The sequence below is a fragment of the Pinus tabuliformis genome, chromosome 4_1, assembly GCF_031772625.1.
Source record: "Pinus tabuliformis cultivar Carrire ecotype Pingquan chromosome 4_1, CPIR1, whole genome shotgun sequence".
In the NCBI taxonomy this organism is placed as follows: Eukaryota; Viridiplantae; Streptophyta; class Pinopsida; order Pinales; family Pinaceae; genus Pinus; species Pinus tabuliformis.
This window is the reverse complement of record NC_142303.1, coordinates 389660969-389677248: the sequence shown is the minus strand read 5'-3', so window position 1 is coordinate 389677248 and position 16280 is coordinate 389660969. Positions and strand designations below refer to the sequence as shown.

Below are 16280 nucleotides of genomic sequence, written 5' to 3'. Positions count from 1 at the left end.
GAGACTTGTCCTAAGATGAGTCCAGCGAAGCCATGGCTCTATTTTCCACCAGAGAAAGTATTAGATATGGTGAGAAATTATATAATGATCCACTCAGATGAATGGTTTTAGGAAATGATACTCTCTTCCAGAAGTTTAGATGCCTTGTGAATATATTGTTGCATGTTAAGAAGCTTTGAAGTTGCAGGTTACAAATGCCATGTTTAAATTGTTTGTATAGGTGGTAATGGTCGCCATATTTTTTTTATTTTTCCTTTTCCTTCTAGACTAACGCTAAGTTGTTACCAACAACTCCAATGTTGGATGGAATAAGCTGTTACCAACCCCAATGTTGGATGGAATAAGCCCACTTGCCAAATACACAATGATTGTTATATTAGCACACAGATGATTTCATCATATTTTAAAATTATATAAAAGAAATATGCTTTAAAAATGTTTGCAAATATGCTTACAGGGTATGGAACTACAACATGGTCCTTATTAATAAAAGGCAAAATTTACGGAAAGCAACAAAGACAGTAACTCCATTAACACAAATGTTATATTTTTTCTGTAGCAACAAAGTAACTCTATTAACACAAATGATATATGCTAGATCTTAGACTTTTGTGATCTATATCATTAGGATTTGGTCTTTGAACCATCTAATATGATTCATCTTCAAGGCAAAAGTTAAAAAAGTTTAAATAGCAGAGATGCATCTAAGTCCAGAGTTAACCTAAAACTAAAACACCACATTTTCCATAGCAACAAAGAAAATAACTTCCATTAACACATATTATATATCTTTTCTGTAGCAACAAAGTAACTCCATTAACACAAATGATCTCTATAAACTATTGACACTAGCATTTAGATCACCTTATTAACCAGCGAAAGGCAGATCAGTCACTGCTCAGAGATTCACATGATGAAATAATTTATTCACAAATTGCAACAAATCCTGTTTTACTTTCCAGCGGCAACCAACGAAGAACTTCCTTTTGGCAGATCAAATGGAACATTGGAAAGAACTACACAATTTTTATAAGAGAATCATGGTCCTTTCTAGGTTTCTAGGGTACCCAGAATACAATTAAATAAATTAATTGACAAAGCGATCAGCCTCACTATTACTTTGGCAAATTTTCACCTCCTAAAATTCAGACTCTATGCTACCCTACAGACTACTACAAAATTATGCCCTTAGAGAAATACCGAACACATAGAGACTCTCGATTAAGGATAGAATGAGGGACAGTAAAGTTATGAACTGCAGTCGCCTAAAAGAGATCAACGGCCTTCTTTTGCCTTTGCTGCTTCCACTTTGGTTGCTCATAGAAGTGTTTCTGATCCATGTTAAATATCTTATAGAAGTCCTCAGCTGTTAAGTAGGACTGCAAACAAGTGACCCACATGAGTCAGTACATTCAACTGAATCATTTAGCATTTATCTACTTAACCAAACATATACAAGATAAAATATATTTAAATGAGATATAAGGCATGAGGATTTGCCTCTCTTCTTCGGGGATCAATTCCTCGTGCTGGGTTTGTGGAATTAGATATCAAGCGTTCATAGCTGTAAGTTGTACAAGATCCATTTTCCTCTGGCTCGATATTGACGTCTTTAGATATTTCCTCTCCTTTATTATCAGGCATAGACACTTCTAACTTCGTATCATTTTCTGAGGCCGATTCATCTTGCTTAGGCAACTCACTTTCAGCATCTGTTGTATTGTTTGTTTCAATCTTTGTTGCATCTGTACAGTTCAGCAAATTAACCCAGTCAAGCACAGGAATCGTTTGGACTCGCACACACATAGGCTCTAAGTATGCCCTACCTAATAAGCATGTAGATGCCTTTCAGCCCTGAGCTTTGACAGCTCAAAATAAAAATGAAAACGTCTAACTATATGCTTTGCAGGCCTTATGAAACTGGAAAATGAATAGACATGAGAGAAGTCCAAGCTGGTCCGCTTACCTGAAACTGTTACAGCATCAGTAACTGGAATAGATTGAACGGTTAAGTCTTTAGCTGAATGGCTTTTGATTTCTACACTGAGGGCAGTAGATAATGCTGAACCAACAGATGATCTCCGAGAGGACTGATTCAAAGCAGGTTTGGATGACGCTTTCACATCTTTACTTGAACCTTTTTCTCCGTTACTTGATGTAAAAGCAGAAGTCAAGGCAGCTAGAGCAGAAGATTTTCGAGTTAAGCCACCTTTTCGAAGACCATTCAAACTCTCAGGTGTCTGTTTTGTATTTTCACTGGATGCAGCATTAATGTTGTGTACTCGGCCTTTTAATTTCTGCACATCAATAGAGGATGTATTACCCTTAATAAACTTCATTATACAGAGCATGAGAAGATCAGAGACATATTTAAAATCTGACCTCAACAGCTAGAATAGGCTTTCCTCGGAGAATCACAAGTTTCTTTTCAAATGAATTCCCCTGGACCTGCAGCGTGCTCAAAATACAAGCCAAAAGAATCAAATAATTGTTTAGATGTTAGAACAATGTATGTATTTCTATTGACAATGATCTACATCCAAATGTTAAAGAATGACAACAATTAATGTTAACAATGTAATTATCTGAGTAAATTTAGTTTTACCGTTCAGGGAGTTGTGTAACTATAGGCAGTTATGTAACGAAGTCTTTGTATTAAAATGGTGATTGCCCGAGAGGCTTGATGTACATTGGAGAGTCATTTTTTACCTGGAGCAATAAGAATTCCAAGCCCTTGCCCCGTGGAGGTTTCCTTGATACACTGTCAGGGTTTTACCACGTAAATTTCTTTGTGTTTTCTTGTGTAATTCAGTTTCCAATTCTAGTGCATTTCTTTCTCAATTAAATGTTAATGGGTTCAAATATCAACAAAATCATGTAAAGATGGCTCACGATAAATCCTTAACAGCAAAGATTTGAGCACTATACACTAAGCAATTTTTCTGGAACTCAATGAAGCTTCCAATTACTGTGGGAACTAGGAAGAGATTTGATGGCTCTAAAGCAGGTTATTTCTTTTGCTAGCATAATAACTTGTTACCATGTTATGGGCATAGAACTAAGTTCAACTAAACATGCATTACTTCAGAGAAAATTTTTGTCATAATAGGACTTACCACGGCCTTGGAAGAATCCCATGCAAAATATCTTGTGAAGAAAGATGGTTCATTTCCCTCAGTAACTATGTAAAGCGGAGTATCTAGAGACAACCCTTCAAACACTGCTGCACGTTCTGTATATTTCTGCAATACATTGCACAATCCTTTAATTATACGTAACCATCACAAGCTAAATGATGCCACAGGGATGTGCATCACCAACATTTCTCAAGCACATCCATTCATGAAATGGGGGATTTGGTGCTGGGTATGGAAGTGGCTTGACTCTGGATATTGATCTCACCACCCCAGATAGCCTTTATACTTACCAAGTTCGATCATTTGTCTGATAGGAAATCCAACACTTTCAAGACCGAGTTTATTACTCAAGAATAAAAACATACTCTAACCTGTCCAATATCAAAACTTTGTTGCTTCAGTTTAGAATTTGCATGCTGACCAATCCAAACGAAAACCTCGCTGTGAGTATCCAGTACCATGATATCCTCTGTCAACAGGTCATCTTGAGTAAAGTTGAAGACTTCAGTAGGCTGCAAATAAAATAAAATAGATCACAAGAACAGAACATAATTAAAGAGAAGGGCAAACTATGGACAAGAAAAAGATGAAACAAGTGAGTTTTCTTCTTTTCCCAATCTGGAGTACTGGAGAATCTAAATTTTGCAGGATTCCAGTCACCTTCAATATTCCTGTAATGTTCAAACAGCCCACAATGAAAGGAATGGTGAAGTTAGAATCTGTACCACTGGTATGTTTCAATTGTGGCAATCTCTTCAAAACACTGCATTTGAGAGAAAATAACTACTGACTCCAATCAGTGATGGTGAAAGTGAATTAAATTCTCTTGCATTACATTTTTGTATGTTGTCAAACTCAAATGCGATTCAAAGAAAAGAAAACAAAGTGAAACTTGTTCCTGACTAAAACAGAAAAATTAGAATGGAAACAATATTCTAACAAAAACAGAGAAATCTTTAAAAGTATCATTTCGGTATAGGCACTTGAAAAACTAACCTTTTTCAAATGCACAAGCATACAAGTGAGGATCACCACCAGATTCTTGCGCTCCCCTCTGACTCACATAGCTTTGCTTCTCACCTAATACATTCCAAAATGTTGCTGGTTCTGTCCCTTCCTTTACAGCTTTTAAACTAATGGCAGGCTGAAATAGACATGGAGTACAATATTATCAACAAAGCTCAAAACTCAAACATTATTTTAAGCTTCAATATATAATATGTGCTAAAATTCACTCCAGTTGTTATTAAACATGAGTGAACAAATACAAATCAGCTCATATAGTACTTCGGAACATCCAAATTGCTAGTCAGCTGTAACTGGAAAATCTAACATAAAAAATGCATTTGGGAAGTAACTGATAAGGGCAACAAGGAGGAAACTTTGAGTTTTTTCTGAAGGAAAACTTACTCTTAAGAACTCTGCGAATGTTGCAGCTGATTTTTGCTGCTCGACTGTTGTAGAATTACCATGCCAAATGAGAAGTGATGTCCCTGTTTGCAACAAGAAGCAACAGGTAGAATCCAAAGATGCTGCAACCTGTGCAAGCCAAAACAATATGTTACTACACCACTCCTATCAGCTAGAAATTTCTTTCCGTTTATAATCTCAAGTAAGCCTTCCAGTTAAAGCCTCACATCCTTCATGTAATTGGTTGTTTTTATAAGATTTTTTTTCCCTACTGAAGGTTGTTTTCAACAGACTTTTTACATAAGGAATCTAGCGAACTAACTTCTAATACGCTGGTTGCATATATTACCATACTAAATAATTGCGAACTTCTTCTGCACAAATCTTCCAGGTAACTAGGTGAAATAAATTTACAGTCTTCCTTGCAGCAAAAAAACTCCACTTTCACCATTTCAAGTTTTGGCTGTGCACATAGTTAACTGAAGCAGTCAATGCTTCAGAGATACTCAGAGAAAGTATTTCATAGAGGTTGTAAGTGGGTCTATCAGAGCACCATGGTGGTGGTGATGTCAAAGGGCTGTTACCCTTGATTCCCTAGGGGTTTAGCTCCTCCTCTTCCTATTGAAAGATCAGGTTGCTGAACAAAGTTTCAAGGTCTGTGGGTCCCTTTCCTTGCACCAATCGCCTCATTCATCTGCAGGGTTCATGAAGGCTTCATCCAGCTCTATCTAGTCACAAAAGATTGGGATCTAGTGCTTGACATTATTTTTCTTCTTTATGAGAATGAAACACGAGAGTTGAAAACAACTGGGCTATGATACCAACTAGCAGTGTTCCCATAATCAAAAGGGGCCACTCCTGCAGAAAAAATGGAACATGAAATAGAATAACTGAAAATTAGCAAGAAAAAATGGGGGCCCCTGCACACCTAGGGGTGGATTGCAAATACAAATCCAATCAATGGAGGAAGACATCTCCAATAAACACCAGAAGCTGGTTGATTTGCATTGATAACATGATAGAGATGCAAAAGGCATAACTAAAGACTTAAGTCATTAATAAAGGCAATAGGCCCTTATCTTACCAAAGTGGCCTTTCAACAAATATAACACTATTACAAAATCATGAGTTTACACAAAGTATCTCATGTACATAAATCCTAATACCTAATATGGATGTTGTGGTTAGGTACACAGGGCACTCTTTTCAAGGCATCACTGAATTAAAGACTTTACAAGGTTTATATCTTTCACTCCATAAAACCAAATGCATGGATTCTGAATTGATCAGTCATGTCATCCAATTTTAAGAAATTGTTGTGTGCCAAAACCTATCATCACATTATAAGCCTTGGAAGTCTTGCTAAACCTAAGTTTAGTGTTGTTTCCTAATGTCACCAATTCTTATTTATTCCGTAATTGAGATAAGATATATGTTGTGCATGCACTGTCTTTACTATTTCATCTTTTTACTTTTGGGGTTAGTATTTATAATTTTGAAAACTCTGCCCCTAAATTTTAATGCACTCCCCCGACCCCTCACGACCCAGTGAGAAGTTAAAATTCCATGGTAACTTGTACCTAGATATATTCTTGGATCTTGGCCCAGTGGTCAGATTAGTTCAGCTTCGGTATATTTTCTTCATCATAGCATTTGGCAAAAGCATATTCATTGTCTTCAACATGAGACCAAGTGTGGAATGTATACAATGTAGAAGAGCTACAATTTGATAAGTAAAAACTTGACCAAGTTACCGAAAAAAATTCAATGATCCTTACCGGATCAACTTGAATTGCTTTACAGTTGTGACGATCTGTACCACAGACTTTGAAAAGTGCAACACAATCTCCCATATTTGTCTCATCCATTGAATCGTTCTCTACATTGTCTTTTATCTTGCCGATATTCATCTTACCCTATAAAAGTGAAAAACAGTTACAACAAAAAATGAATATCAAAGAGTTGCTGCTACAAATACACTTGCAATTGATTGTACACCTTATCAGTTCCCCTTTTGTCAATCTAAAATTCCAGAGTACGGAAGCTGAGGTGAAAGGAAGAAAACAACATAAAGTGCTAAATTAAAACTTAGAATGAAGAAATTATTCTTTATGGATGTGTTCAATACAAACATTTAGAATGGCCAGGTTTGGAAAAAGAGCAATAAACTGGGCTGGCTCTTTTCCTTGAACAAGACGTCCCTACACCACCAATCATTTAATGTTAGAATTTAGTTCCATGCTTAAATTTTTCATTCAATATTGCTAATTAATTCACAGTACAATATAATCAGTTTGTAGCTGGTTTATCAAAAAAGTGCCATTAAAATTAACATCCATACAACATTACACTGACGAATACTCACCTGTACGGGCCTGCCTTTCAACGAAACAGCTATTGAGTTCATCAGTTGAGCTGCTATTGTTTTATTCTCCTAAACGGAAGGGTTAAAGAGAATTGTCAACAGTTCATAATTATATTATGAAGATTTGGGATTAAAATATAGTGTAAAATCAAACTTTTTCCAGGCAGAACAGTCATAAAAAGGTGAGGCTAGTTATGCTTATAGTCAAATATTCAAAAATAGGAAAAATAACACTTTAGCATTTGATTATTATACCTGTGTACTCTGCTGCCCCAGCCATAAGCATAGAAAATAATCCTCTTTTCGGTCTCCTCCTGTATGGTAAGTATACAAAATGATATAGCAGTCTTGACTATAAAATTTTCCAACCTCCTCTGTTGGAACAGGAACTTTAGTATTGTTGTTGACCAGCCATACCTGAGGCAATGCACAAATTTATTCCCTCAGCCAATGGATCAGATTTATCTGAAAATTATCCACTTGCATTAAAAGCCTAGCATATTGACGTCAGCAACAAAAGAATCATGAAACTTGTTTTTAGGATTGGTGAAAAACTGACCTCTAGTTTCCCATTTTCTTCTAGCAAAGGTGGAGCTTCATCTTTCCCTGGAGTTGCCTTCAAGATGCCTTTCATATCGACTCCTTGCTTCTTAATTAAGGCTATTAAGGTCAATTAAAATTATTCAGAAATAAACTCCTCTATAGATAGCTTCCTAAAAGGCATCTTGCAAAGAACACAATGGAGTTTTGGGAAATAAAGATAGGTAATATGCCATATTCTTAGAAGTGAGGACATGACATAAATATATACGTATAAAATGTCAATATTTATATGATAAAAGAGAGAGATGGTGAAGTTATGACTGTTTAATGTTTATGAAATATTGGTATTCATAAGATGGAAGCAAATGTTTGTCTCATGACTGGATAGTTTCTTTACTGCAAAGATTTGTCTGATGATTCAATAGTTTGTTTACTTCACCGTATTTTTGGCTCAGAAGCATTTCAATTATACTAAAGGCATCTACAAAACCAATGAAAATGTATTTTAACTGTTAAATTCCCTTTATTTTTATATATCAACTAAGTGAGCCATCGCTCAAAGAGCCTTTCACTTACAAGCAACTTTTCCTTTCCCCTCTTCTGAACCAGCAGTTCCAGGACCATGTGGCCAAGTTTCAAAATTAGCCTTAAATGACAGTGTCTCAAACCCTTGAATGACTCGTACTATATGCGTATACTTGGGCCTTTTCTGGCTAGAGATAAATTCCTGCAGAAAGAGCAATCCAAGGCCAGAAATATTCAATAAATTTTTGTTTGTAACATAATATCTCAACATTTGACTAGATAACATTAAATATGGTTTTACCTCTGCAGCTAAACTTGCAGCTTTTCTATCTTCCAATTGAGTTACTCGACCAACCCAAATATATATCTCTGACCCACAGTCAAGTAAATAGCATTTATTCGACTCCAACATTCCCTTGGACAAGGAACCTTCAATGTTCTTTAGCTCGCCATCAATAACACTATATAATCAAAGGCCAAACACAAGATTTAGTCACTGCTCATATTATTTTTCTGTCTGACATTCTTAAAGAACAATTAATTATAAAAATTAACATTTGTTCATTCCTTCAGGTTTTTAAATTGCCTACAAAGATAGAATGGGCAGCTTAGCCCAAGGGTTTAGCTCAACTGGTTGTTGCCAATGTTGTTGGGCATTTTGCTAGTTTGATGACAGTAGGTGCCTGGTTTGAACCCCCTTGGGTTAGGTCCACTAGCCTATGCCAACAGGTTTACTAGGGAACCCTTCCACGAATGCACAGAAACATCCCTGTGATTTCCCACAAGTTTTTCCTTGGAAAAAAAATAAAACAGATAGATTTTTATCTGGATTTGAATATAAAATAACCTTGCATGTTGGGCATTTCTTTTGGCATGGAACTATAGATTGCAAACATTTAATTCTTCTATAAATTGTTTGCTGGTTTCAGAGAGTGGATAGTAGAAAACAGATACCTTATTGAATATATCATCCAATCTAAAAGTACAGAAAACTAGGGTATACTTAATATAAAAGTGAAAACTATAAAATAACAGAGAAAGATCCATTTTCTCTAGTATGAGGCAGGTAAAGAAAAGAGAATGTTGCATAATCATTTCAATTATGAGAATATAAGAGCTCACATGTAGAGCTTTCCAGGAATTGGCTCCAACTGCAGATCATCTTCATTGTTACTCTTCTTACCAATTGGAGCAAAACCACCAAAGAAAGCCCAAAACTCCCCTGAGTCAACTTCTGATCCAAGCTTTCCATCCTCTATTATTACAAAACAAGAATGTATGGTGAATGAAATGTATTTATAAACAAAATCTAGAATCTGAAACAGAATTTGAATTCTTAATTTCAAATGAATGAATTAAATATCACAAAATATGTGAAGAGCTTACCAATCACTGCAACATCGCATTTTCCTTCATGATACTTATCTTTGATGTATTGGACCACATCCAAGGCCTTTGCCCTTTCTTGAATATTGGACGTTGCCCCATTGAACTGGTAGATCTTTGACTCAGTGTCAAGCACAAAAACATCATCATGGTTTAACGAAGAACGGGAAAAAGGGACCTGCAATATCAAAAAATAAAAATAAAAAACAGAATTATGATTTCCAACTGCATAAGATGAGAGAAGAGTTGCCTGATTTTTACTCGGAAGTGAATTACATGTTGGGAGCAGATTCTTCAATATCACTTCCGTCTAAAATGAAATAGTCCCTGTTAGGCCCCTTTTAGAACCTAAAAGAGAGAATTGGTCTTAAGGTTCAATGGGAGTTCCTTACGTAAGGATTTTGCACCTTAAACACCTTATGTGACTCTACAAAGTTAAAAAGTGGTCAACATTTTCAGGTACTTGTTGCACTCACCTGCTTCACATGGACAACCCGCCTGCCTTTACATAAGTATAGACTTGGCTGAAGTTTTGTGGTATCTGTCCTTGTATCTCCAGAAGCCATATATCCTTCCAAAGGTATAAAGCATGGCTTGAAATATGACAAAAATTTATCTGTCTCATGGCCGTGCAATTCCCTATATTGCACTGTACGCCCGCCCAGAGCTGCATCAAGCTCAATAGACTTTATTGAAGCTGCTCCAGCTTCATCCTATGAAGAATAACATCACACTTCTCATAAGGTGACCATTACTGAGAAATGATCAGAAATCCTCCCATATATCTAGGATGCAGTAACCTGTACTTATGTGACTTACCTCGCTAGTGTCATTTCCAATCCAGAAGTGTATGTCATAATGTCGAGACCCACTTATTGTTGAACTTGTCTGTCATGCATGGTTCCAACAAAACTAGTTCAGCTCTTTTATAAACCCACACGAGTATTCCAATTATGCAATACAAGAGTGACAGAGTATATTGATCAACTTTCAATGGTTAAAGACCATCCCTCAATTCTTATTGGTAGGAATTAAGTTGTTACACTCTTCTCTTCTTAAGATAAGAGAAGGAATTATACACAGTAATTGAGACAGTTTCTAGGAAATCACCTGATCTCTTAACTTACCTGCAAAACTATGTAACAATCTCTGGAATAAAATTTCCCATGTTCAGATTTTGGCACAGAAATGAGATGCGAACTTTCAACACGCCATATCTCCATCCCACTGGAAACGAAGGTCAAGATAAACATGAAGAAAGATTCCATGATAGTTTTAGATTGCAAACCGATGTCCTGGCCATGGGATGAATTTGATAAAAGATAAAACCTACCAACTGAGACAATGCATTCGACAAATAATTTGTATACTCAAGAAGAATGGAGCATTACTGCAGAGAATATAGTGTACTTTTCGAGTTCTGGTTGTAGACGATGACTATCAATTAAAAATTCCCTAGGCACGTAATCTATCAGAGAATACAAAATCTAGGCATGATGATTAATTGATACAAAGGATACGTTTTCTGACCAACTCCTTGAAATGCAGGATCCACATTTTTCATAGACACAGCCATTGCTGGTTTCTTTAAGTTCTGCTTCAATTGAGGTGAAAAACGTCTTCCCTGATTCAGCTTCAACACTTCTGTTTCAAAAACAACGTCACAGTTATAGTAACAAACTATCAGGATTTATCACCACAGACAGGAAATGTCGGGAACTTTGAGTTAAGAAGGAATGTAAAGATAGTTTTGAGAAATATGTTTCATCGTATCAACACATGTATAAGGTTTACCAAAGTGTTTAAGGAAAAATATGTCTTTCTTTTTTGAAGTGATATATACAACCAGTCGCATAAGACAGATAAATCAACTAACAAATCAACTAACAAAACAGTCAAGCAATGACTATTTCTAATTATCCTCATGTAAGCATGAGTTAACTAGTAGAGTACTGGTATAGAGTACAAGATATGGACAACAGTTTCACTAGTAGAGTAAATATGCATGTCCTACACTTCTTTCTTGATTTTCTTTGATTATATAGGACTCATTAAGCTGTAGACTCAAAATGTACTGCTTGGTGCAATCTGACAAAAAGGTTCACTCAGCTTGCCAAAGCAATGAGCCAATTTGACTTGCCGCAACATAACGTTGGAAACTCTTGTTGTTATGTAGAACAAGTTCTTCAACTCTCCAACTTACCCCAAATTGTGTAAATAAAAGCTTGTTGCTTACCACCAACTACTCTCTTCAGATGCCCTTAATGTCCATTTATGCAAGAAGTTGATGGAATTGTTCAAGAGGAAATATCTAAGGTGTACCACGTACCTTCTAAAATTTTTGGATTTCCATCTAAAGCTCTTATCCACGAGGATAGAATTCTATATTTACCATTTCCTCGATACCTATACTAGTACTATTGATCCTTTACATTATCAATGACTCTGCATTTGTCACCAGCACAGCCACTCGGCAACTTTTATCTAAGGCAGGGGAAAAGAAACATTCAATCTTCCAACATTACATATTATATGACACCGAAGGCAAATAATATTGCATGTTGAAGAGGGCTGAATCCAAGTTCTCTTTTCATTCATCCAATATACGAAGCAATAGTATGTGGCCCTCTTTTTGATAGATTTGTCTCTGGTAAAACTGTAGAAGGCACACTTAGAAGGAAGGCATAATGATATTATTACTATTATTATCCAGCCATCATATTTCATAACAATGCATAATCAACCTAAAGAGGAGAGGAGGGAACCGTAATCAATAGTAGCCTTGTTGACAGCTACTGTCTGTTTCTATCTATTATGGATAATCTTTGAGTCATAAAACTTTACTGAGATCTTCTATTCAGGGCATGTTTTTTGCTTTTCTCCAACTGTATACAGTCAAGTATGAATTACTTTGGACGCTGCACTTATCCTCCCATACCCATTGTCTTGTATGGTCTGCCATTTGGTAACTTGATTCTTGTTGCACTGGTGTATCTGAAGATAACTCTATCCACCACTTCTAATACTTCCAAAGATCTTCTATTCCTTGGACTGTTGAAATTCCACCAGTATGCACTTCCAAAACTGGGGAATGTCATCTTATGTTGGGATTTATTAGCACTTATTTCATACAACTTGTTTCTGATACCCACCTTGCAAAATGTAAACTAATGTAGATGAAAAATCACTTTCACATCCTTGGTTTCACTATTTAGAATCATTTGGGGTTGGAATCTACTTCAGTTATTTAGACCTTTTGTTCGACTGCATCCTCTATAAATTTAGAAAGTATGCTGTAAAATCCTCAATAAAAGGTAGTTGGAAGATCCTTATAATACTTGAAATCATCATTAAAACACAATAAAATATATAGCCAACATAACATGGAAAAAACACAAAGAGTGTATGGCAGCATACTGACCACACCAAAAAATCAGCGACTTTCAATATTATAAAATCACATAGTACAGAGAATTTCATCCCTTCACAATTGTAATCACTAAACTTGGAATTTCCTCAATTTGTTCCTGTCAAAATAACCAGAACAATGAAATCTTCACTCTCAAGTGGTTTTGTATAACAATGGTTCATAAGGGTAACGCAGTAAAATGTTATTCCGAGCTATTTCTTTTTCGACCTCACTTTAGTAACACGTAGTTTAAATAGTGGATGGTAGAGGAAACATCTATAGCCTTTCTGACCATTATCTGTCAACAATTTGACCATTTAGGTGCTTCGGCCCATATTACATAAGAAATCATTAAATCCTCATCATTATAAATCTCCTTTTCAAAACCCCAAGGCGTTCCCATTTAGTTTCTCACAAGAGAAATCTCCAAGTGTGAAAGATAAAACCCCTTATCCCTTCATATTGGTTCCAATAGCAAATAAAATAAAGTTTAAACTATTAACATAGTTGCATACTAAAGGGAGAAAGCAAACAATTCAAGGTTGATTGAATCCGATCAGTAGCTACTATGTAATAAACATGATAAGAGTGTAAAATAAATCGTCCATAATATCAGCTTATCTCTGAAATCTTCACAGGCATCTAGTACTCTCTTTGTGAGCATCCGTTTGTGATCTTTGTCTGAGTGAATTTTAGCAGCAGTGGCAGTAAAGCAGGACCACAGATATAAATAGGATTCAACATAATATATCAAACTGGAGAATTTTTGTCGATAGTACACAATGGAATCGTTACAATTATCTCTGGCTTTACCCGCATGTTCAATAATGCTCTAAAACTGTTTTATTGTGCCGCCCAAACACAAATTTAGCCGAATTAGCCTTGCCACATCTCATGTTACAAGTGCAAACAGAGGTAAGCACTTACTGGCTTTGATCTCAGGGAGCTAAAAATAAGACCATGGAACCTGCTGTTCTTATTTTGCTGATGGACACGGCATTTTATAATTGTGTATCCTCCAACAGGCTCGAATTTATTACCTTCTAATTTCTGGAATTCTGTCTCTCGCATATTTGTTCTTTTGAACATTTGAACTGCCAAATGGACACTCTGAAGTGATTTGACTGCTAGCAGTATTTTGGGGAAATGAGAATTTTAAACAACTCTCTGGTTAAAGATTGAACTCTAAAATTGGAAACATCAAACCCTGCCATCAGTGATATTAGTTTCCTGGCTAGTTGTTCTGTAATGAGGTTCCATTATCTATGATCTCTGTTGTTATTTTACCTACTTGATTATCTTTTCAGTTCTTAGTACTTGTTGCAAAGAGGTCTTGTTGCTCGAGGCTGATCTTAATAGAAAGAGAATTGTTTTATTGCCAACAGGGTGTTTGTTCAGTGGTGAAGTTTAGATGTCCACCAGGGCTCTGTTCTCTCCGTGATCTGTATCACTTGAATGACATCAGAGTAGAAGAGACAAGACGAGGTGCAAATCCTGGGCAATTTTGGTAGAACAGCTATCCCTAAAATTAACACTTACGCCGCATGAAAGTATCTGGGGTCTGTTTTAGGCTTATGGTGACCAAAAATGTTAAAACTTAATAACTTCTAAAACAAATTTTCCCACTTTCCAAACAGTTTTTGCAGCAACTCAAAACAAGAAATACAAACTTCAAAGACAACATGAATACCTTAAGAATCGTAATATCCGGCCAAAACCCACTTTGATTCACAAACCATTTGTAGCCCAATCTATGTCCAAATCACTATCAATTTTTACTTTTTGAGACACATACCCTGAGGAGCTTAACGACATAGAGCAGACTTCCTTCGGCAGAAGTGCTAGGTCCGAGGATTAACTGTCCACACATGGTTATGGCTTAATACTCTATCAAACTCACCAGTAAACCAATGCCCCACTGGCTAATCACCTTCAAATTTTCTCAATTAGCTTACAGAAACAGACATTGATCCCCAAGGTAAGTACAGTCCATGAGGGTGCTACCAAGATGCCAAAGGTTAAAATCTCACATAATGGACTCTCAAAAATTGAATAAAACGTCATACAAATCCATATGCAGGACTCAACATGCCATAAAACAACAAGAAACAACAGCTCATTTTGAAAAACAGAATGCCAGCATAAACAGAAGAAGCATAAAATCTAAAATCCAATGAACAAAACTCAGATTAACCTATGAATACTAGATAGAACATTATAGTTCTAAGAAAATCCAGCATGACTTCCTACCAACCTTATAAATACCTTTTGTTCCATTTGTTTCAGGTCGAGAATTATTATGCAAGGACCTCCAAAAACATTGATGTATATGCAGAGAAATTGCAACAGAAGGTTGCAATGCATTCTGGCAATTGCAAACAATGAAAAAGGAAAAACTAAGATACTATTCAGTTGGGTGGTACCTTTGTGAATGGAGATATTGGGTCCTTGAACGTTGTTGGAATCCTTGGGGGAGAGTATAATGATCAGAGCTCCTGCAAAGCCATTCAAAACGCATACAAATAATAACGTCAATGCCAAACAGTACAGTGCACAACACAACGCATCTGACTACTCAAAGACACGAGGCCATTCACCCTCTGCAGACTTGTTCTCTCACCCGCGTAGCGAATCTCTCCTGTTTTTTCCTTTTAATTTTTTTAACGTAAAGAATAAGGAAAATAAAAGCAAAGCGAAAGTGAAAGAAAAAGGAAAAGAGAAAAATCGTGTCACCCTGCCCCATGCAACATCACTTTTCTCAGGTCGGCAAAGTAAACTCGAAACCATCGAGATTCGCTCATGTTTTATCCATTTTTATTTTTATATTAAATATTTTGCTTTTGATTTAGTTCACATTTAAGGTTCTCATTCTGTTTTTGTTCTATTGGTTAAATTTTATTTTTCTTATTGGTGTATGTAGCATAATTTCAGATTTTATGTTTGGAGAAGTTTGAATCTGGGTTATTGATCGGACGATTTTATATCCATAAAATTTTGAATTTTAGGTTGGGAGATTATAAGATTTTGAATTTTATGTTGTGAGAAGTTTGGATTTTGGTTATAATAATAATAATAATATCCATTTTTAAGGTCACAGCCAAGCCAGACACCAAATTGGTGTATGAGACCTCCTTGCCTGTGGGACAAGGGACCCACCTCCGCACAATGATTTGACTACTAAAGTCAAGGTATACATACTCTACCCCCTCTGGTTTTGAACCTATGACCTCTTAAGAGGAAACACAATTGCACGAGATGTTGTAAAAGAAATGTAACAAGGAAATAACATATGTTACTAATTAATGTTTTTTTGACAATTATTGAAGACAAAAAATATCAAGAAAAGGCAAGGACCATGCTACAATGAAATATTACTACAATAGTGTTTCCCAGAGTCTTACAAATCATGAGGGCGATGTTGAAGTTAAAGACCTTGTCTAATTATGCCAACATGAATGCCTTGTAAATAAAGAAATAGATTGTGATTGCCACCTTTGAAATCAGA

General features: G+C 36.0%; 1 protein-coding gene across 3 annotated transcripts; it reads right to left on the bottom strand.

Annotated features, from left to right (window-relative positions):
- Nucleotides 1-831: 831 nt before the first annotated feature.
- On the bottom strand, nucleotides 832-15424 carry LOC149175932 (villin-2-like). 3 transcript variants are annotated; one of them, XM_089419796.1, is made up of 24 exons: nucleotides 15373-15391; nucleotides 15199-15270; nucleotides 10887-11010; nucleotides 10494-10593; nucleotides 10186-10254; nucleotides 9843-10079; nucleotides 9367-9544; nucleotides 9103-9235; nucleotides 8282-8441; nucleotides 8032-8182; nucleotides 7472-7572; nucleotides 7168-7329; nucleotides 6913-6981; nucleotides 6680-6748; nucleotides 6326-6463; nucleotides 4548-4676; nucleotides 4134-4281; nucleotides 3798-3808; nucleotides 3509-3649; nucleotides 3117-3242; nucleotides 2383-2448; nucleotides 1967-2297; nucleotides 1501-1745; nucleotides 832-1379 (listed from the first exon to the last, which is right to left on the bottom strand). In XM_089419796.1, the coding sequence occupies exons 3-24, from the start codon at nucleotides 10940-10942 to the stop codon at nucleotides 1266-1268; spliced, it is 2934 nt and encodes a 977-aa protein (XP_089275922.1). In that variant the 5' UTR covers nucleotides 10943-11010; nucleotides 15199-15270; nucleotides 15373-15391; the 3' UTR covers nucleotides 832-1265. The 3 variants fall into 3 exon arrangements, with proteins under 3 accessions (XP_089275922.1, XP_089275923.1, XP_089275924.1); XM_089419797.1 differs by having other exon boundaries at nucleotides 10887-11007; nucleotides 15199-15424; XM_089419798.1 differs by lacking the exons at nucleotides 15199-15270; nucleotides 15373-15391 and adding an exon at nucleotides 15041-15148.
- Between the last annotated feature and the right edge of the window lie 856 nt (nucleotides 15425-16280).